The 22,507-nt window shown below is 44.8% G+C and overlaps 1 protein-coding gene across 1 annotated transcript in view; it reads left to right on the forward strand.

Annotated features, from left to right (window-relative positions):
- The window catches only part of LOC142570290 (adipokinetic hormone/corazonin-related peptide receptor variant I-like), a 194,705-nt gene that overhangs the window by 166,447 nt on the left and 5,751 nt on the right, over positions 1-22,507 (forward strand). The window contains exons 3-4 of the mRNA XM_075678684.1: positions 2,629-2,641; positions 20,657-20,951. Coding sequence (XP_075534799.1) covers positions 2,629-2,641; positions 20,657-20,951 — 308 coding nt within the window. The remainder of the gene's footprint in view (positions 1-2,628; positions 2,642-20,656; positions 20,952-22,507) is intronic.

Below are 22,507 nucleotides of genomic sequence, written 5' to 3' on the forward strand. Positions count from 1 at the left end.
AGCCTGTTCTATGTCCACTGCAAGACGAAGGCCTCTCCCTGCAATGGTGCAGCAGTGAATATTCCTACGCTAATATGTGTTTAGGTTTCGTGCGCATGCTTAAGCCCCCGTCATCAAACTGAAGCTATAGTACACAGTGCACATGAAAAAAGAAACGCGATGAAAAATTATTTGCGTTTCTCTAAAGGCATCTTATTTCCATTTAGAACACGAGAGGGATGATGCCGGGCACCTACGGAACATCTGAGTATCAGTCATCGCGAATGTTAGCGAATTTGACATTCCACTTTCTCTGTATATGAAGCCAAGACTATTTCAAATGCAAAAAATGGCTACCTAAATGTCTAGTACATAGGAAGCACGATGGACAAATTCTTTCTTAGTCTAGTATTTTCAGCGGTGGTATCTGCGAAGAGCAAGCTGACTCTCATGGATTTGGGAATGCCTGCCGACCACACCAGTACCTGCAGTACTGTCTAAAAGACAAAGAGAACAAGCTTACATGTACTAGTGAGAAATGCATATTTCCCACTGGGCTTGATTAAATGTGGGAAGCCCTGGAAATTCGCTTCAAATCGGCTAGATTAAAATAAACACTGGAAGTGCTTCCCACAGTTGCTGTCGTGGTCACTGTCCTTTTGCGTTTGGCTTTGCGAGTCGTTCAGTGTTTTGGCATGATTGTTTAAGAAATGCTATAAAAATTAATAGACTGCTGAGTACGATTTCAGCTTATATATGTTGATGAGCGGTAAGCCACCCGCCGAAATAAAGGTAAGCGCAAACTATTTGGCTCAAGGTGAAAAGCTTTCTGGCAGCCCAAATTGATCTCGGCGCAATGTAGCTTGGTTTCTAGGATTCAACTTATTGTTCTTTAGAATAATGAATCTTTCAATACGATGGGAGTTTAGAATAAATTATTTCCACTCAAGTTTAACAGAAACACTTAAACCTTTGATGTGTTATAATGAAGTCAGGTCCAGGGACATAGGCGAGCAGGAATCTTCACACAACAATATCGACCATGTTAGCTAATGCATCGTTTAAGAAAGGTCAGGATTGGCCATTGCGATTATAATTTGTGCCGGAAAAAAAACTTCATGATCTTCTATCCAAACGAAAATAATTGGAAGTACGAGAAAAGGTGTAGCTGTCCCCCACCATAGACCTCAGGATAATTGATGAGACCACAATTTAAAGTAAATGAAGCCCCTTTCACTTTGGCAGATGCCGAAGAGCACGACGATCAATGCCAGTCCGCTCATGAGAGATTCGTTACATTAGCTGACCTTTTCTTTCTAAAGCGCTGTTACTTCGTGTTGTTTTCTCCCGCCAAAGCTTGTGGGTTCGAGTGCCTTAATTAACTCGTCCCTAATTAACTGTACCTTAATTAACGTCGCCTTCATCAACACCAAATGTGGCGGGTTCGAATATTTTAATTAATGCTATTCTAATAAAGCATGTCTTAATTTTCACCAATGATATGAGTTCTCACGATTCCAATTGGAATCCAACTAAGAAATATGGCCGGTTCGCCCATATCTCTAAGTGGGTTCGATTCCCACCAAAGGTCGTGAGTTTGAGTGGCATAATTGAATATATGTTAACTGTGCCTTAATTAACCTTGCCTTAATTACCAGCACAGGTCGGGCTGACGCTTCTTCTTTACATCGGTTTCATGCTTTCTTATGAATAAATCGATTGCCTAATTCGTCCTAATTAACGCCAAATTGGCGTGGGTTCGGCACGCTTCAAAGGTCGAGGGTTGGAATCCCACCAAAGGGTGTTGGTATTAATTATATTTGCCTTATCAGTACCACAGGTAGTGGGTTCGGCCCCACCAAAGGTCGAGGGTTTGACTCCCTATGAATTTTGGTGCCGTCAATATTGGTGTCATAACGCCGGACGGTGTAATGCCGGATATCTACCATTTAAGGCTTTCGCCTCAATAATGCGAAGACAGATGCTGACTTTAATGAGAAGTGGGAGCTTGCCCGCCTTATGGCCTGACGGGCTAGTCGAGGTAAAGGATGATAACTATGGTATACACAATGATCACTCATCACATCACATCACTTTATTTTCCTTAAAGACCCCTTTTAGGGCGTTAAATAAGGGGTGGCGTTTACGAAATTCAGGCGCTACAGCGGTCGAAAATTTTTATGGGCAGGCTATGGCAGCGACATAATGGGGAAGGCCATTCCCGTCAGCGGCTGCTCGTGAAAGTGAGTTCATGAAGGTGGTGGTACGAGCTCGCGGGCGCAAGACTTCAACAGGGTTACCGATGCGATAGGACCTGCGTGGTGGGGGTTCGCGGATGCATGGTTCTCATCTTAGCGATGAATAAAAGAACTTGTGATACAAGACATTACTAGCAATGTGGCGACGAGAAACAAACCTGATTGAAATTTCGGAGATAATATGCTAACGTCGTAAGAGTATGAAGAGTGAATGAACATGGTAGCCTGGTTTTGTACAGCTTCGATAGCATTTGTTAAATATACTTGATGAGGTTTCAGATGGTCGATGCGCATTCCAGTTTAGTTCTGATGAGATATATGTAAGCTAGTATATATACGTGTTGTAGAGCATCCCGCAGGTGACGTTTTAAGAAACCTAGTGTTTTATTAGCCGATGATATCAGGTTAGTCAGGAGTTATATGTAAGCTTGTAGTATGAGGTGCTGTGGAGCTTCCCGCAGGTGACGTTTTAAGAAACCTAGTGTTTTATTAGCCGATGATATCACGCTAGTCACGTGTAGAGGCCACGATAAATTTCAGAAATGGTGATATTTGTTTTTGCACTACTGCTAAATACTTGAGAAAGTGGACGAGGACGATGGGGAGATCGAAACGGTATATTCGAAAACGAAGGGTTTGCGACTGTGGTGAAAAGACGTGTACTTACATTTGTTAGGGTTGAGTGTCATCATCCACTGCGAACACCAGTTTAGCACATGGTGAAGGGATTCTTGGTCAGAAGACTTAGTCACTGAACAATAAATGACGCCGTCATCAGCGAATAAGCTGATGCGACAAGATACGTGCAATAATGTAAATGAAGAATAACAAGGGACCGAGGACGAAACCCTGCGGGATGCCGGAAGTGACTGGAAGCGGGTTCGAGGGTTGGTTATTAATGAAGACGGACTGAAAGCGATGCGTGAGAAATTCGTTAATACACGTGGTGATGTTTGGTTGTAGGTTCAGCTGGGAAAGTTCAAGAAGCAAGCGTTGATGAGGTACCTTATCGACTGCTTTAGCGAAGTCTAACAAGATGGCATGAGTTTGTGTATTAATATCAAGCTTGGCGTGAACGTCATGAAGAAAATGGCTAGTTGAGTTTCGCACGAAAAGCCCTTATGAAATTCATGCTGTGACGGATGGAAGAAGTTATTCTAATCTAAGAATGCCATAATTTGGGAGTAAAGGACATGTTCCATGATTTTGCGGGGTATACGAAATGGGCCGATAATTTAAAAATGAATCAGTAGTACCTGTTTTGTGCACGAGAATGTCCTTCCACATTTTCCAGTCATCTGGAACGGATCCTTCAGAGAGTGAAAATACTCTAACAGGTTAGCGTTTCCCAAATTTTTTAATTGATGTCACCTATGCCAGTGGCAGATGACTTTTTTATATTATTTATTCTGCATTAAATTCTACTACTGCTGAACGCTATGGCTTCCATGGCTGTAGTAATAATAAGTGGTAATGTGAAGCATGGCTCTTCGGATTTGTGAGTAAAAGCAGATGAAAATGCAGTATTAAAGATGTCTGCACAGTTGATATCGGTCATGATCTCACCAGCATTGCTAGTGACGGTAATGGTGCGCGTTTTCTTTGGGTTATCAGTTTCCAGGATTTCTTGGGGTTATTGACTATCATTTTTGGTCGCTCTACTTCGCAAAATGAGCGCTTAGTCCCTCCAATCGCAACCGAGTTTTCGTGTTCAGCTTCATAGTACTTTCCCACGCGTGCGGGTTTGCATGGCCATAAGCTGTACGAAATTCGCTTTTCTGTTTCTTGTTTTCGAGTCTTTTTACTGTCCTCGTGAACCAGGGTTTGTGATTCTGAGTCAAACTCTTGCGGTGAAAGCTGGCACTAGTGCGAGGTGGCCTATAACACACACAAATTAGTAGTGTCAGGGGTGAAGCGGGGCACTTAACCCACAACGTTTCCAAGTATGAGCCGATATTAATGGCAGAACAAGACAACTGCTCGTTGAATGTAATTAGAACTCCACCCCCGCGAGATTCTTTGCCATCTGCGGGAAAAATATAAAAATTGGGCAGCTCAAACAGAACTTTAGAGTCAGTTATATCATTGGGCAACTACATTTCGGTCAATATAAGTACATTGCTGCCTGACGATGTTACAAAGTTGGATAGGATATCGCGTTTCGGCAGGAAGCTGCGAATGTTAGTATAGATTATCGATAGGGAAAGGTTGGCACGAAAAGCAGGCCGGGGGATAGCGCATTGACCGGCAAGGATGAGTTGATTGTTAAGAAATTTCTTTTACAGTTTCTGAAGTTTCATCAGAAACGTAACGTTTTGGGCCATTCTGCAAAGTTTTAAATCTCAGGGAAAAAGACTTCGCCCTGGCACATGCGACAAGTTCTTTCCGGCAGTTTTGAATACGGCGCGAAAAGTTTTCACTTATGCCGTAGTCGGTACCTTTAAATCTTGGCCCTTTAGAAAGAATTGATTCTTTAGTTTTGAAATGTAAACTGCCCTGCCCTTAGAGTGTCTGCCTAGGTGACGTGCGTTCAATATCGTTAGGACTCAACTGGGTGCCTGGGTGGTTAGAGTAGTGGCGAATGATTAAGTGTTCTGATTGCGAATACGTTTCAAATGGGTTAGTATCGGGTAAACCATAGAAAAGTAGGTTCCTTTGCTTGGTTCTGTCTTCCGCGTCATCCAGACGAACCTCTAGCGCACTAACTTAACTAGTTGTTTTAGTTGTAGTGGTTTGAATTGTTTCTAGATCATTGCGGAGTGTAGATAGACTTTCGCAGTGAGATTCTAAAGTACTGAGACGCATGGTCAGATCCGTTATTTTCTCGTCCATTGAGAGCAGTTGACCCTTAAGCCCTTGCACTTTATTTGCCAATTCAGTCTAGCCAGCAGCCAACTTTTTTAGTTGGTCAAGGATAATGTCTAGCTTGTCGGGGCCAGGATTGCTCTCAATGTCACCACACATCAGTAATAGGGACCGAACGACATGAAAGCACTCGATACAGGTAGCACGGCAACAATAGGGGCTCCGAAGCTGTACCAAAAAGTAGTTACTGGTCTTCTTTGAGAGTAGATATTGCATAGAAGAATGACAACGTACTATGCATGTCGTTCAAATACGTTACATGCACAGTGGGCGCCCACATTCAGAAGCCCTCACAAGTATGCTTATGCCACAATTCTCGGCGTGAGAACAGGGTTAATTGAGTCTAAAACATTCCTCATTGCCAAAAAACAGCTTCGAGCATGCAGTTCACATTTTATATACTCTGTATCAATACACATACTTTCGATTAGAGAGTTTCCTTGGCCCTTCGCGTAAAAATATTTACGTTAGAATAATTAAAAAAAATTAATATGTCTTTAGCTTCTCCTGATGTTGTTTCACACAGTGACCAGATGGCTGGAAAGGCATTTCTCTCTAATGCGCAGATCACGTTTCCCGTCAGTATACCCGCCGTGGTTGCTCAGTGGCTATGGTGTTGGGCTGCTGAGCACGAGGTCGCGGGATCGAATCCCGGCCACGGCGGCCGCATTTCGATGGGGGCGAAATGCGAAAACACCCGTGTGCTTAGATTTAGGTGCACGTTAAAGAACCCCAGGTGGTCAAAATTCCCGGAGTCCTCCACTACGGCGTGCCTCATAATCAGAAAGTGGTTTTGGCACGTAAAACCCCAAATATTAATTAATTATTAATTAATCCCGTCAGTATATCATAAAATTTCGGCTAATGAGCGAACTGGTTTATGAAATCATTTAACATCTTGACGGAACATTGGCGTTATAGTAATCTTCGTAGTGAATGGATCCACAATTCTTTAATTCAGCTATTATGGGGATTCGGTCGCGAATACACGGAGACACTTGTGAGACGAACCTGAGTAAGATCTTGATGAGGGCTAGTTGGTTCATACTTAGAACTGAGGTGAAACAGCGCGAAAAAGACGAGGACACAAGGAAACAAATACCACAGACAAGCGCTCGGCGCTTGTCTGTGGTATTTGTTTCCTTGTGTCCTCGTCTTTTTCGCGCTGTTTCACCTCAGTTCTAAGTACGAACCTGAGGTTTAACCTAAAGCATGCTGTGGCTACATAGGCAATGCGGTGACTAATTTAATACAAAAGCCTAAATTGCTTTGATAAGTTCACTGACGTAACTTTTAGTCCACTCATAATTAACTATTCACTCTTAGCTTCATTCTCAGATGCAGAAAAGAGAGCGTCACCTGTGGAAACACAGCAAATTGGAACTGAGCCGACACACCCATCTTATTTAATAGTGAAAGGCGCCTAATGCCGGGATAAGCAAATGCACGGACGTCTAATTAAGAGCCACGAGGCAATTATATCGCTGTAATAGCCTCCATCATTGTTCCGTTTCGTTTTCTGTTTGCTTGTTATATCCACCGTAAAATTATGTGTGCTGTAGTAGAGTGAGATCAATATTAGCTGCAGTACTAAGCCGAAACTTAGCAAGGATTCCGCTCGATGTCACTAGCTGTTTCGTATGTAGTATGGTAGCCGCCATATTTGCGACTATGGCTACGTCTTTTCTTCTCTTTTCTTTCTTTGTAAGCGGTATAGTGGATCAGGCCGCTCGTGCTACTGTGTGTACAGGCCACTGGGGCAGTGTTATATCTTACGCGGACGGGCTCGTGTTCCCTTCGTATGCGATATTGTCGCCAATAGTTACAGAGTATTGCTATAAGATGTATATAGCAGTGTAGCCCTGAATGGCGACGAAAGTTATTTAGAAAACAGTTATCGGAAGTATTTATAAGTAGTTAGAGATTGATATATAATTGAGATGAGATTCTCACTAATGACCCAATCTAGGGATATTAAGAATTTGCTTAAAATCTTCGGCTGGTTGCATAACAGGGTTGAACACATGTTAAATAAACCCTTATTATCTGTGCAGTGGCGGCGCGAGTGATTTATTCTGATGAAATTGGAAATGTTCGCAACTGTTGTGTCACCACCTTCGCCTCAACAAACAATACGTCGTCAAAGGAGTAAAGGACGATAACGTGAGGTGACATGAAAAAGAAATTTTCCGGTAAGAAAACCCATTTTGTATACATGCTTAAACAATAGCATTCAATAGAGAGAAGAAAAAGAGCATATTCCGCTTTGTTTACTGTTAAACACAAATACATCCATTACCCATGGTGAGTGCTGCGACAGAACAATAACACGAGGACACAGACAAAATTAAACTTTAATTGTTGATCGTTAATAAATCTTTCAGATCAGGGGTTATTATCATTGCTTTCAAAGCATATTTTTGCTGTTCATACTCAGGACAGCTGATGAGAACTTGCTCTATGTTCTCCCATGAATTGCCACACTTACAGAAAGGCATAGCTGAACTACGTATACAGCACAAAAAATTACTTGCATACGCCATTTCTAACTGAGAATGAGAGTATCGATGTCACGGCCAGCACCAGCAGAGACCGGAAACTGAATGTTGATGGGGGTCGATTTTATACATAAGTATGTCCACAGAATTGGCGTCAAATCGGCGATCTTGTGTTATACACTCGCATAGTTGTTTCTTTCTAATCTTACAATCGGCTGTCGTGAATTGAGTTAGTGGGACAGCAGCGGAATGATGTGCTTCTCCAGCCATTCTTCTGAAGCCATTAAGCTTCAGTGTTTTGTGCTATACCAAAATGCCCAGGAATGTTTTGCAGCTTTCTTTGATTGCCTGATCATGTAGTGACAGCTGTTTAAAAGCAAATTTGATAAACCAACATTGCGTTTGCATCGTACGGGAAGAAGTGAGCAAGCACTGAAGCGTCGACTTTGAGTCTGTTAGAATAGATCATACAGCATATTTCTCCGGCTTTTGAATGAATCCAGCGGCCAATAGTATTGCATACAACCCTTTTACCGTTCATGATAAGCCATGTGAAAGACAATGGCAATTGCGACAGGTGGGTGGAAGCTATATTTAGGTTTAACCCCTTCAGTAACGAATTAGGATCGACTGTCGATACATGTATCAAATATGGATAATTTCATCTGAGAGTGCTTGAGACTCCATTGAAATCAAACCAAGGTTGTAGAATGACTCTGTGCATTTTATAATGATAATGAGTCATCGTAAATACAGAGTAACTAAATATTATAATACTGTAAAGTCAACAATGCTACGTTTCTTCATAAACAGGGTTAAATGACCCGCTTGAATTACATGCAGAAGTTATTTGTCGGTCTCAAGCATTTATATATATATATATATATATATATATATATATATATATATATATATAGATATATATATATATATATATATATATATATATATATATATATATATATATATATGTATATTTCGCGGTTGATACCGACCTTCCCCACGTCAAATGCCACGCAAAACACTGTATCACTCAGAAGTAAAATGGAAGTAATTGGGGTTATCAGAATGTTCCATGTAGACTAAGCTTAATGTTCGTGCTCTATTTTTTTATACCAGTGCACAGAAATGACGAAAATAGGTGGCGTGCACCAATGTGGACGCCGTGCCTGAAGGAGTTAACTTTGGGTGCTGCTGACTGTTTTTTTAGTTTTGCACCAACTAGCGCAAGCAAGAGTTTTACTTGAGCAGGTTTTGTAGTCATCGGAGTGAGAGTGAAAGGCTAATGAGTATGCAGGTCGTGTAGACCGTGTGCGTCGAAGGGTAATCCGGTTGTGAAACCTAGCCGTTGAACACGTTGGGTAATCTTCCTGAGCGTTCCATGTGGAAGGCGTCGGTGAAACGCCGTCCGTTCGCGGTGGTGGTTTCATGCGAAAGCGGGAAATTTATTATTTCCGGCGGCTGAATTTTCTCGCGGGTTGGGCTGATGGCTGCTTCGGCGACGAAGTGGAAAGCTTCGGCAACGTGCTAAGAAATTCCTCGCGACACATTCATCGTCATTTCCCACGCGTGCTCAGTGAGCAAAGTCCTTCACTGTCGAGACTCCGTGTGCCACTCCTAGTCATATACACCACCGCGCGTTGCCCATTTCAATAAATTGCACGAAACAGACCTTGACTGCTAGTAGCACTTTGCAAAACTACCTTGGAGGAGAAGGAGGTGGAGCAATAAGAACACAAGGAAAAAAAAAGAAAATGCAGGGCATCAACATGACGAGCGTGCGGTTTCCTGCTTTGGAGTGCTCCTGTGAGTTAGCGTTTTTTTTTTGCTTTTCCGCACGTTTTTGTGGTGGTTAGTGGTCCTGCCAAGACAGCGTGCCCTCGCGCACCGCATCATCATCATCATCATCATCATCATCATCATCATCAGCCTGGTTACGCCCACTGCAAGGCAAAGGCCTCTCCCATACTTCTCCAACTACCCCGGTCATGTACTAATTGTGGCCATGTTGTACCTGCAAACTTCTTGATTTCATCCGCCCACCTAACTTTCTGCCGCCCTCTGCTACGCTTCCCTTCCCTTGGAATCCATTCCGTAACTCTTAATGACCACCGGTTATCTTCCCTCCTCATTACGTGTCCTGCCCATGCCCATTTCTTTTTCTAGATTTCAACTAAGATATCATTAACTCGTGTTTGTCCCCTCACCCAATCTGCTCTTTTCTGATCCCTTAACGTTACACCTAACATTCTTCTTTCCATAGCCCGTAGCGTCGTCCTCAATTGCGTCGTCACCGTACACCATTTATTATAGCTCTCTGAGATGCACGGGCTTTCGCGCGAGAAGTTGAGTGCATCTGAAGGATTAGATGCTGCGGTTTAGCTCTCGGGGTAGGTTATACCACTATGAGTCTACTGGTTATTGAGACTTCCGTCTGTGTAATTGCGCAATGAAACAAACGCTGGCTAAATGTATTCACTGTATCAAATATGCCCCTCCAAGCGCATCATTCTTTTGAAAAATGAATATTTTAGTATTAAAGAGTACGGCTATTCGCTTACTTCGACAATCATGGTAGAAGGCATGTTGCACTGGAATATGTGCATGTCCTGCAATCGTCACTGACTTGCATGAATCGCTGTGAACTCAGCGAGTACAGGCCTTGTACGTAGCTGCATACATTCTTTTTGCGAATCCTGATCGTACGTCTTTAAGATGCCCCACTTTTTCCAATTCATACATTGTTTTTTTTTGCGAGAGCTGTGAACTTAAATATTGTGAAAATATACGGCGCAAGTCATGTCGCCGCTTGGTTGCTTCGTGGGAGGTTTTGAACCTTACACTGCAAATCATGCGATGCTCCTACTGCCACAGAGATGTGGAGAGCGCAGGAGGGCTCTTAGGTATTCTTCAATTGTGCTTGTTTCAGAGAGAGAGAAAGAAAAAGGCACATGGTTACCCGGTAGAGCTTCTGATTTGCTACACGGCACGGCGGCAAGGGTAAGGGGAACACAAAGATGAAAAAAATAGCGGAGAGATTAAGCAATGGCGCGAAAAAAAAGTGGAGGAGCTGGGGTACGTCTTTGAGAGTTATTGTCTGACTGATAGTTCACTCAAACGTAAACACTTTAAGAGTGCCTTGAACGACTTGTGGTGTGACGACTGTATAGGTCGACGTTCAAAAAGCGTCTGCTCGGAAAGCGGCCGGTCGTGAAGACGGGCCAGCGCAGACGCTGGCCAGTCTTGGGGCACGACCCCTACGCCGAAATGGGGCACTTACCGCTGCTGTATTTACAGGCTGCCATTTTATGTGGCGTCCGTGCTTCGTCCACTGGATGCTGGCTCCCGCTTTCAAGTACTCTACTCGCATCGCCGCCTGGATCCCCATTCAACCCGCTTGACTCGGAGCGCTTCCATGGAATGGGCTGGCAACATGGATCTTGCACCGCTATCATCGCAGCGCACGACAGGGGATATAAGCAGCGTCCGGTCACGGCTCGCTTTGGGCACGACACCTACGCCGAAATGGGGCACTTACCGTTGCTGTATTTACAGGCCGCCATTTTATGTGGCGTCCGTGCTTCGTCCACTGGATGCTGGCTCCCGCCTTCAAGTACTCTACTCGCATCGCCACCTGGATCCCCATTCAACCCGCTAGACTCAGAGCGCTTCCATGGAATGGGCTGGCAACATTGATCTTGCACCGCTATCATCGCAGTGCAGCGTCCGGTCATCGCTCGCTTTGGGCCCGACCCCCAAGGTAAATATACCTGGTAGCGAAGCTTCCATAGGAGCCCATACGTTCAAAACATGGCGGTCCATCTGCGGTTCATGGGGCTTAGCGCCATCTGTATGTGGTGGGAGCACTTCCGGCGGAAGAAAAAATAATGTGGCGCCATGTCCGTCAAAAGCAGAAGTGACGTCATTTTGTTTTCGAAGGTGCGAAATTTGTTTTGTTGTCCTTTTTTGGAGCTGTATATACAAGTGCCCCGCCATTTGACTTGATGGACGTTCCGAGCTTTCAGCGTGGAAAGCGATGCACGAGAAAGCCAGCCATACGGTTGTCGAAATCGCATCTCTGCACAGAACATACTTTCTTTTGAGGCCGACGAAAGCTTTAGGTGTAGAGTGCTGATCCTATTGTCGGATGCCAAGCCCGTCGGCCAGCGCAGTCGCACGAAAACAACTACACAATTATCTGGCGGTCGTACATCACTACTTTTGACTGAACAGATTAAGAAGCGATGAAACTACCCGCGCCACCAAATTCAGACAAACTTCGACAAGCAAGAAAGCACAAACTGTGAGGGGGGCGTATTTCAACAGGTGACCCTTTACGAGTGCGCCTTTCTGCCCATTTCAAGACGTGCATTGCATTGCGAGTGATACTGGCGTCAACGCCCCCTGTAGCGATAGGCGCTGAAAAGAAATGCATTTATTAATAATAATAAAATTAAACTTGTATTTTCTTAACTCGTCACGAATATATAAAATTGACTAGGAATTTTATTTCCGTTCAATGAATCTAAGTGTGTCTCGTTTGAATTAAATAACGCGTTTTTCTTTCCCAACGTTTGTTCCCTCCAAACATAGTCGCGCTTCAATCGCTTCTCCCATAACCCCGCATGCTGATGTCGGTGACAATCTGTACTGAACCGCTTTTCGCCCGAAGCTTCGCGACCTATTTGAATCGACCTTGCGACACCTACGCCGAAATGGGGCACTTACCGCTGCTGTATTTACAGGTCAATTACCGCCCTGGCGCTTCATGTATTAAGACTGATAACTATTGCCTCATTGCAATGTCGTGCCCCTAAGTGCTTTCTGATAAATTGTGCCTGGTGTCATTACTCCTGTCGAGCATATGTCCTTCCATAGGTAGCTGGTTGATTTTACTTTCGGGGGATGTTGAACAAAACCCGGGCCCTGACACAAATGCCATCACGCAAACGCTTGCTTCCGTTCTTGAGACTGTGCGCAGACTTCAAGCGGGACAGTCAGCTATTCTAAGCGAGCTTAAAGGTGTCAGGGAACGGCAAGAAGCCACAGATGCCAGAGTAGATTGCTTAACTGGAAGGATAGATGAACTCGAAAACACGGTTGCATCTCTCGATAGTGTTCAAATCTCGAAGCCAAATAACGAGTTACGCAGTTTATGTGACCAACTTCACTCGCTCACTTCAAGATGTGATGATACAGAAAACAGAATGCGACGATGTAATGTACTGTTTTTTGGTATTGATAATGAGCAAGGCGAAAACTGGGCTGCGTCTGAATAAAAAATAATACAGTTTTGCACTGAACAGCTTGGCCTTACCATGGTGAGCGCACAGTTTGAGCGCGTGCATAGATTGGGGCGTTTTTCTTCTGAGAAACGTCGGTCCATCATAGCACGATTAGCACTTTTTAAAGACAAGCAGAATATCCTTGCACTTGCGCACAAGCTAAAAGGTACTGAGTATTCCATACGTGAAGATTTTTCTTTGTCCACAAGGCAAGCAAGGAAAAAATTAATTGAATTTGCCAAAAGAAGAAAACAGCCTTTCAAACTTACAATAGATAAGGTTCGTATTAATGACACCACTTATGTTTATGACCGCGCTACCGACACAGTTGTGCCGTCAATCCTGTAGCTAAAGAAGGCAACATTTGCTGGTATAGCTAAGAAATCGCAATCTTCCTTAACGTCAACGCTGTCGTTATCTTACACGAACATTCGCAGCCTACTAAACAAGCGCGATGCATTGAGTGCTTATTTGGAAGATGGCGATCCCGATATCGTAGCTTTAACTGAGACTTGGTTGCACACAGACATCACTAATGAAGAACTTCTTTCCAACAGTAACAAAAACAACATTTACAGGCATGAACGTAGTGGGAAGAGGGGTGGTGGTGTCCTGATTGCTATAAAAACCTGCATTTCGTCCTTTCTCGTAGACACCAATTCCCCAGCTGAAATAGTTTGGGTCGCGTGCGCAACAGCCTCTGCCCGGGTCCTAGTGGGCATATGTTATCGGCCGCCCGACGCTGACCGCTCGTTTCTGGATGTGCTGCGTGAAAGCATTACACGTGCAACTCAACAATGTTCCACGGCTCTTGTTTATCTCCTGGGAGACTCTAATTTTCCACTTATTGATTGGCCAAATCTGTCATCATCATGCCGCTCCTCTGCTGAATTTATTAGCTTAACACTAGATTACAATCTAACCCAGGCAGTCGATCAACACACCCGTGGTCCCAACATCCTAGATTTAGTATTAACTTCCGCACCTGATACCGCCGGGCCTATTGCTTACATTGATGGCTTGAGCGATCACAAAATTCTTCAATTAGACATTAATATTGCACAAGCTTTCTATCAGGTTCAGACTAAAAGTATTAGAGATTACAATAGGGCCGACTATAATAATATTAATGCTGAATTGGCTATTTTTCTTAGTGAAGTGTTTCTGCCATTCTTTAATTCAAGATCTGTAAACGACAGCTGGGAACTTTTTAAGCAAAAATTAACAGCTCTTGTAGAAAATTACGTGCCAAAAATCATTATAGCAAATGACAGATCTAATCCTTGGTTTACAAAGCACCTTCGAACACTAAGAAACAAGAAGAAGCGTCTGTATCGGGCGGCCAGAAGGGACAAGCAAGCCTCATCTTGGGCAGCATACAGTGATTTTCTAAAATTTTACTGCAAAGAGCTATGCGCAGCCAAAGACAAATATTTCTCACGTGACCTGCCATCTCTTTTAATCAACAATCCCAGAAAATTCTGGCAAGTCATATCACGAGGTAACACTGTCCGCAATATTGTCTTACATGATGAAGGTAAAAGCCCTCTGTCTGACGCTGATTGTCCAGTAGCGTTTAACAATTTTTTCACCTCTGTTTTTACACAGGAAGACTGTTCCACTGTTCCCATAGTTCCCGACTTTGAATATCCTTTTATGGAACCAATAGACATTACAGCAGATGCCATTTCGTCTTTAATAAATAATCTGAAATTATCCACACCTTCCGGTATAGACAATATTAACTCAAAAATACTAAAAAATACCGTTACAATTTCAAGCCAAATTTTGTGTCATATTTTTAGGAAATCCTTATCATCTGGCGAACTACCCCTGGACTGGAAAATCGCAAAGGTTATTTCTGTATTCAAGGGGGATAACAAGTACTCTCCACGAAATTACCGTCCCATCTCATTAACATGCATCTGCTGTAAACTACTGGAACATATCATAGCATCGCATATCTACCGCCATTTAGAATCAAATAACTTTTTTATTTTAACCAGCATGGATTCAGAAAAGGCTTATCTTGTGTCACTCAGTTGCTTGAATTTACAACAGAATTACATTCCAGCATGAATAACAAACAGCAGACTGACTGTGTATTCTTAGATTTTTCCAAAGCATTTGATCGTGTCGCTTATTGTCGCCTCATCTCAAAAATATCCGCGCTCCGGCTGGATTCATTAACTTTATCTTGGCTCCGAAACTTTCTCTCCTTGCGGCAACAGTTCACTGTTGTTAATAACCACTCATCGCTTACTTCTGACGTTACATCTGGCGTACCGCAAGGCAGTGTCCTTGGCCCTCTTCTTTTCTTAATTTTCATTAATGACCTTCCACAAAACATATCATCGCAGATAAGGCTTTTCGCCGACGATTGCATTTTATACCGTACAATAAGAACATCTGATGACTACTTAGTATTGCAGAACGACCTTAACCTTGTCAGTTTTTGGTGCAGTACGCGGCAGATGACCATGAACTCAGACAAATGTAAAGTTATGTCCTTCTCGCAAAAACATTCAAACTCTCCCTTTTCTTACGTCCTAAATAACACCGCCGTACCTCCGACATTGTCGTACAAGTACTTTGGCATTGAACTTACAAATCATCTTTCCTGGAGTACACACATAACAGCTATCTGCGCAAGAGCTTCGAAAACTCTGGGTTATCTTCGACGGAACTTGCGTAAATCCCCTGCTACAGTTCGTAAATTAGAATATCAGACTTTTGTTCGCCCACAGTTAGAATTTGCGTCATCAGTATGGTAACCACATCAAAATTATTTGGTAGATATGCTAGAAACAATTCAGAACAGGGCATCGCCCTTCATCACAAGTAACTACGACAGAACTTGCAGCGTGACCAAGATTAAAGCAGATATTTCGCTCCAGCCACTTGAAAATCGTCGCACGATAAGTCTTCTTTGCCTTTTCCATAGACACGTCCATGGTAATCGACCTCGTGTGTTGCCGCTCGAAGTACCAGCGCTCACGTCACGTCGCCTTAACAATAGCCATAGTTTCATGCGCATATTCGGCAATACACTGTCATTTGACGCATCAGCACTGCCACGTGCCATAACCGTATGGAACAGTCTTCCTGATAACATTGCGAGCATAACAGATCGTGACGCTTTTCGCGAAGAATTGCAAAGTTTCCTGTAGAAACATTGTATAAGGATGTTATTGACCTGCTTTCCTTCCCTGTTTCTCACATTTGTATTTTTGTGTGCATGAGTATATTACTGTGTTTACGCTCTCTAAACCTTAGCCTAGACAAACATTTATTGAACTTCGCTTATCTTGTGAATGCCTGTATTGATATTTATATTGTTTACTCCTATACTGCTTTACTTATCTTGTGAAAGCCTGTATTGATGTTTATATTGTTTACTCCTGTTGAAACACTTACTTTGTGTCCCCCCTTACCCAATGCCCTTAAATGGGCATGTAAGGTATTTTAAATAAATAAATAAATGTGCGTTGCACCGAGGACGACGACAAAAAACATGGGGCGGAATTCACTAAGCTAACTTGCGAACAAATTTTGGTGTTAGGAAAGATGCTGCAAAAAAAGCGTATTCCCCAAGCTAAAACTGTTCGTAACATCAGAAAGCGTGCGATGCCCGCCGCTACTCAAAAGAGCGCTGCAGTCGAAAAAAGCAAGGCGTATAATGTAAGAATGGCTCAGGTGCGAACTTCAGTACTACTGCAAGTAGTAAGCGTAAGTCGATTCACCAGACCTAAACAGGCGTCGCAGATGACGAGATAAAAACACATTTCTGCGATAGGCGTGTAGTTGTATTACGAACACAATTATGTCTATTTCCGCCGTTCGAGCTGATGTCGATAAGCGTTGGAGCGGGCTGTTGCGGCCAATTGGCCAGAGGCCACAACTGATAGCCGAGAATGGCGCGTGCTTACATCTTCGTGGTGCGCTCTGATTTGTCAGCTGAAATTATATTAAGCAATTTTAGTGCATAATTCTATCAGGCGTGCGCAGCTGTGGGAGGCAGTAACGTTAATGCTGTGCTGCGAAATTCTGCCTAATATCTGATAGGCTGTGTTCATGTATGCTCGCAATAGCCTGAATTTTCATACTCATCATAACGCTCTATTGGTTATTCGAAAATGGAAGTGTAGTGTCCGTCCCTGACAGCCGTCAAATAAGTCTATCATTGATTTGTTTTGAGCCCTTCTATTGTTTCCTTTTTCGAGTTTGCTCTTTCTCTTGCTCGTAGGGCTACGAATGATTGCTTTTTCGAACACTTTTGAGGCTGTAATTCTCCAAGTGAGATGAAACGCTAAAAAACACCTACACGCTTGTAAATATTAAAACTTGTTGCTGCTGGACAATTCGCTGTCGTCTTCTATGCTGTCAGCCTCAGCTTTCTATAATATTGCTGGTACTTTTAATTCAGCACTAAGTCGAAGTGATGTCGTGTCCGTGCCCACATTTTTGCTCATTCTATAGCCTATGGTGTGAACCAACGTGTGCGTACTACGGATGGCAATCCTGTCTATGATATGAAGGTGGACGTCAGTACGATGACATAAAAAAGGAAGCACTGCACGAAGCCACTTACCACCATTGTTAGGAAAATAATGTGGACTGCTCAAACAAGGGTGACGCTGTGAAATAAAAGACTCTTCACGAAGTGACGACTTGTCGCGTGAATAAACACTCATCCACACAGACACACACACGCACGCACGCACACGCACACACGCAAACACACACACACCCACGGATGCACGGACGTGCACAGGCGCGCGCGCTACGCCCGCGCACGCAACCACACGCGCACACACGCACACACACGCGTACGTGCACAGAAACGCACATGCATATGCACGCACGCACGTACACGCAAACCCGCGTGCGTGCACACACACATGCAAACGCATACACATGCACACACGCACACGCGCACGCATGCACAAACACACTCATTAGCACGCACGCACGCGAATATCCACACACACACGCTTACGCACGCGTAGGCAAGCCTGCACACGCTACCCACGCACACCCATACACACGCACACACACGCACACATGCATACCAACGCACACGTACGCGCCCGCACGTGCACACGCATACGCACGCACACGCACGCACGCATACGCACGCACACGCATACACGCGCACGCGCGCACGTACGCGCACATCACACACGCATACGCACGCGCAAGCACGCACGCCCACGCACACACACACGCACACACGTAACCATCACACCCACATGCACACACACGCAGGCGCATAGACACGCGCGTACGCACGCGCGCACATACGCATACGCACGCACACATATGCAGACGCATACGCACGCACACGCACATACACTCATACGCACGCATAGGGAGGCGCGCGCACACGCACGCACTCACGCCCACACGCAGATACGCATACGCACGCACGCGCGCACACGCACGCGCATTCGCACGCGCGTGATTGCGCACGCACGCGCACGTGCGCTCGTATACGCATACACATGCATACACGTAAACACACACACATACGCACGCCCGCACACACACACCTGCCCACGCATACGTACACATGCACATGCACGCACACACCAACACGCGCGCACACGCACGCACACACACAGAGACGCGCGCAAACGCACGTACGCGCATTCACACACACACACGCGCGCACACACGCATACGCACATCACACATGCACACGCACACGCACACGCGTACCCACGCACATGTACACACACGCATGTGCATAGGCATGCGCGTACGCGCACGCGCACATACGCATACGGACGCACACGCGAACACACGTGCGCATACGCGCGCGCACATACGCAGACGCGCACACACGCGCGCTTACGCACGCGCATGCAGGCGTACGCACACGCACACACACGCATACGCACGCAGGCACACACGCATATTCACGCACGCGCGCACACACACTCGTGCGCATACCCACGCTCACACACAGGCATACGCACGCGCACGCGCACGCACACACTCGCATACACGCACGCACACACACTAGTGCGCATATGCACGCACGCACACGCACATGCACACGCATACACACGCACAAACGTACACACACACGCACAGACATATGCACACGCATACACGCACGAACACACGCACACGTGCACGCGCATACACACGCGCACGCACACAAAAACACGCAAGCACGCGCATACCCCCACACACACGCGCGCACAGACGCAGACGCATACGCACGCACACACGCATAGGCACGCACACACGCAGACACACACGCATAGGCACGCACACACACATACGCATACACGCACGCACACACGCATACGCACGTACACCTGCGCACACACACATACACACGCACACGAACGTACACACGCATACAGGCGCGTACACACACGCATACACGCACGCACGCACGCGCACTCACGCGCACACATACACACGCGCACGCGCGCACGCGCACACCCACACGCACGCATACATGCACACGCACTACACAGATTTATATATACAGTGTGTCCCAACTATCAAACACGAAGAATTAAAAATATGCAAATGCCACGTAGTGCGGCAGAACCCAGGTAATGTTTGCCGTCCTTTCGAGATAATCAGATTATTTTTGCCTTCCGTCTAACTATATCATTAGTCTTAATTGTTTTTCAACTTCTCAATTATTATAATTAGATAAAAAGTGTTCATGAGAAAATTGTAGAGTAACATGACAAACTCCCGATAAAGCTTCCTGTTTTTCAGTACGTGCTACAGAAAAGTGTTTTTCCAAGCGTGAAAGACGGTCGAGAATATGCGCAAAATTGCCGCGCGACTGGTCTTTGTAAATTCAGTAAAAGAATTTTCTTCCAGCTGAGGACAGCCTTACGGTGACCCGCACCTGTTGCGCAGAAGTCGACATGACGGCATGAAAAAGCCGGTCACAGTGGCCTGGTATCGCGAAGCGAACGATGTGAAGCGTGCGCGACACTAAGCGTGGCCACTAAATCGCATCTTCTCTGCAAGATTAAAATTTACGTCACTCGAATACTCTCCCGGCGGCGAAGAGTTCTATCGCCTAATTCAGTGCGTTCGGAGGAAGCTATGACATTTGTGTGTAATTAGTGGTGCAAGTGCATATCGTATGGATTGTACTGAACGATTTAACAAACCACATTCCGCATTCGGCTGAAGACTAAAAAGTTATAAGAAAAGGGGTTAAGTGAGGGGCCCGACTTTTATTAGCCATGATCATAAGAAGCCAACAAACGCTGTCAGCGAGGTCAACGTACGGGAAATTACTTGTTCTTACCATATGAAATAAACAAACCATAAATTAATGGAAATGGAAGTGGATGAAAAAACAGCTTACCGCAGGTGGGGAAGGATCCCACAATGCGAAGGTTGTGGGATCGTTCCCCGCCCGCGGCAGTTATTTTCAAGTCTTCGTGCTTAGTAATCTTGTAGAATTAGCAATAGTAGTTCCGAAGGTATGACTTGTAACAGCACTTATCGACAAAATGTCAATAAATGTGTTTTTGGTTGCTGTTATTTCATTCAGCATTATTCCTCTTTTTTACCAACCAATACCTACAGATTGAGGCCAATCGATGTCCTACTCACCATCGTAATTTAACTCTTTGTGTCGGCGATAGTCCACCAGGCATTTTTTTTATTGCATTCGGTATATTTTTACGTACGAGAAAGTGAGCTCAACGGACCCAAACAGGTGTGCTGGCTTCTGAATCTTTTTTTTTCTCCACGCAGGTGAGGAGGGCGAAAGTGCCAGCAATGGCGAAGTCTGTGCGCGGGGACGCCTTAGACTGCGTCGCTCGGACATGCGCCAAATGCAGCGCGCGCGTAACCGCACACTCCGGTTGACGATTATCATCGTGTTGGCCTTCTTCCTGTGCTGGACACCGTACGTGACCATGGTGCTGTGGTACCAGATAGACCCGAGTGGTGCCGAGCATGTCAACGGCTATCTGCAGTCTTCACTGTTCATGTTCGCCGTGTCCAACTCATGCGTAAACCCACTCGTCTACGGTAGCTACACGAAGAGCTTCAAGCGCATCCTGGCACAGGTTAGTGGACCGTACATTCTGGAAATCTATGCCATCGCTGTCTTCCATAGATTCGTGGGTCAGTCTGCCGATGAGCAAGCGTAGATTTGCGTCAACGCCCGCCGGCTGTCAGAAAGCGTCATCCAAACTGCACTCTAGCCGCACGCGCATGCACTCACTGAGCTCAGCTAGATAATCTTTGGCTGGTCGGCTGGTCACACCCATCATAATCCTGCCGGCGGCATGCAATCCCGCATCTTGCATTTGCGGCTTTGTTGTTTAGTAGCTCTAGACAATTTGCATGATACGCTAAATTAGAGCCGGCCAGCACAAGACACACTTAAGAAATTGAAGCTGCCCCTTTCCCAGTTGACATCTGATCGATGACTACACTACTGGCTCTTTTCGGTCACCTAAACACCACTTAAGTGTCAACTAACTTGACGCACAGTGCGTATGCTATGAGATGCTCAAGAAACATAGCGAAGTGTTTATAGCATCATAGAACTCGCTTACATTATACGAAAAAAAAAATTGCCCCGGAAAGCTACCTATAAAGGCTCCACTTCCCAAACAAAGATTCAATTGATGTTTGGTTCGCATAGGTCAGTCGACAAAGCACCATAGATTTTAAAATCGTGCCTTGCACCATGTGGTCTAAATATTATTTTTTTCTTTTAGGAGCTTGGATAACGTTAGCGAAGAGACCTTATATGTGACTATACAGGAAATTTGAAGCCAAACAACATCCCTTCAGTGTGAATGCAAGATTGGAGCTCTTCAACAGCAACATGATGGAAGCTCCTTAGCAACGTCGCAATTCTCGCGGAAGGATAAGAAAGAGAAATCATGTAGACTACGATAACTTTCATATTGCCATAACCACGTTACTCTGCAAGCTGGTAGCAGTTAGTATCGTGGCGCGGCATGTGCCTTTCCTTCTAAACTTCATTTAATATTTCGCAACAAAATTATTTCTTTATAATCAAATGCGAACTTTTCATATGTAGAGAAGCGCAGCTCTAGATTTAATGCAGTCTAGGTTCCGTGCTTGATGTATTTCTGCGGTATGAGAAAACGCAAAACACTGATCGAAGTTCCCTGTATAACATTTGAATCCTTCATTTGATGGTATTATTCAGCCGCTGGGTCAGATTACGTCACTCCGCTTTACTTTAGTTTCCTATGATAGGAAGAAAGAAGCTTAGGAATGAAACAACCTCGACTGCGAAGGGGCGTTGCATGGATACAACACATAAAAACACTTAGAGGCTGCCGGTTTCGGCAACACAAACTTGGCAAGATAAGTTGTGCACTTTCGCATAACGTTAGGTACATTGCTAGCCAGAATTTCATCCTACTCATTTGTTCAATCACCATTAAGGCCTCGCGTCTCTGCCCTCTGTGCATTTTCTTCTACATATATGTCTATCTGTTGAGTTAGTAAACCAAGCGGCTGAAAGTGCCTCGTAAAGCTTTGCCTGTTTCAGCGGTTTAAGTTGTCTGGTTTGATCACTAAACACGGACGATTTAACAAATACAGGATTTATTCAAAATAGGCTTTCGCCTGCTCGATT

This window comes from Dermacentor variabilis, chromosome 2 (assembly GCF_050947875.1).
Source record: "Dermacentor variabilis isolate Ectoservices chromosome 2, ASM5094787v1, whole genome shotgun sequence".
Taxonomy (NCBI): Eukaryota; Metazoa; Arthropoda; class Arachnida; order Ixodida; family Ixodidae; genus Dermacentor; species Dermacentor variabilis.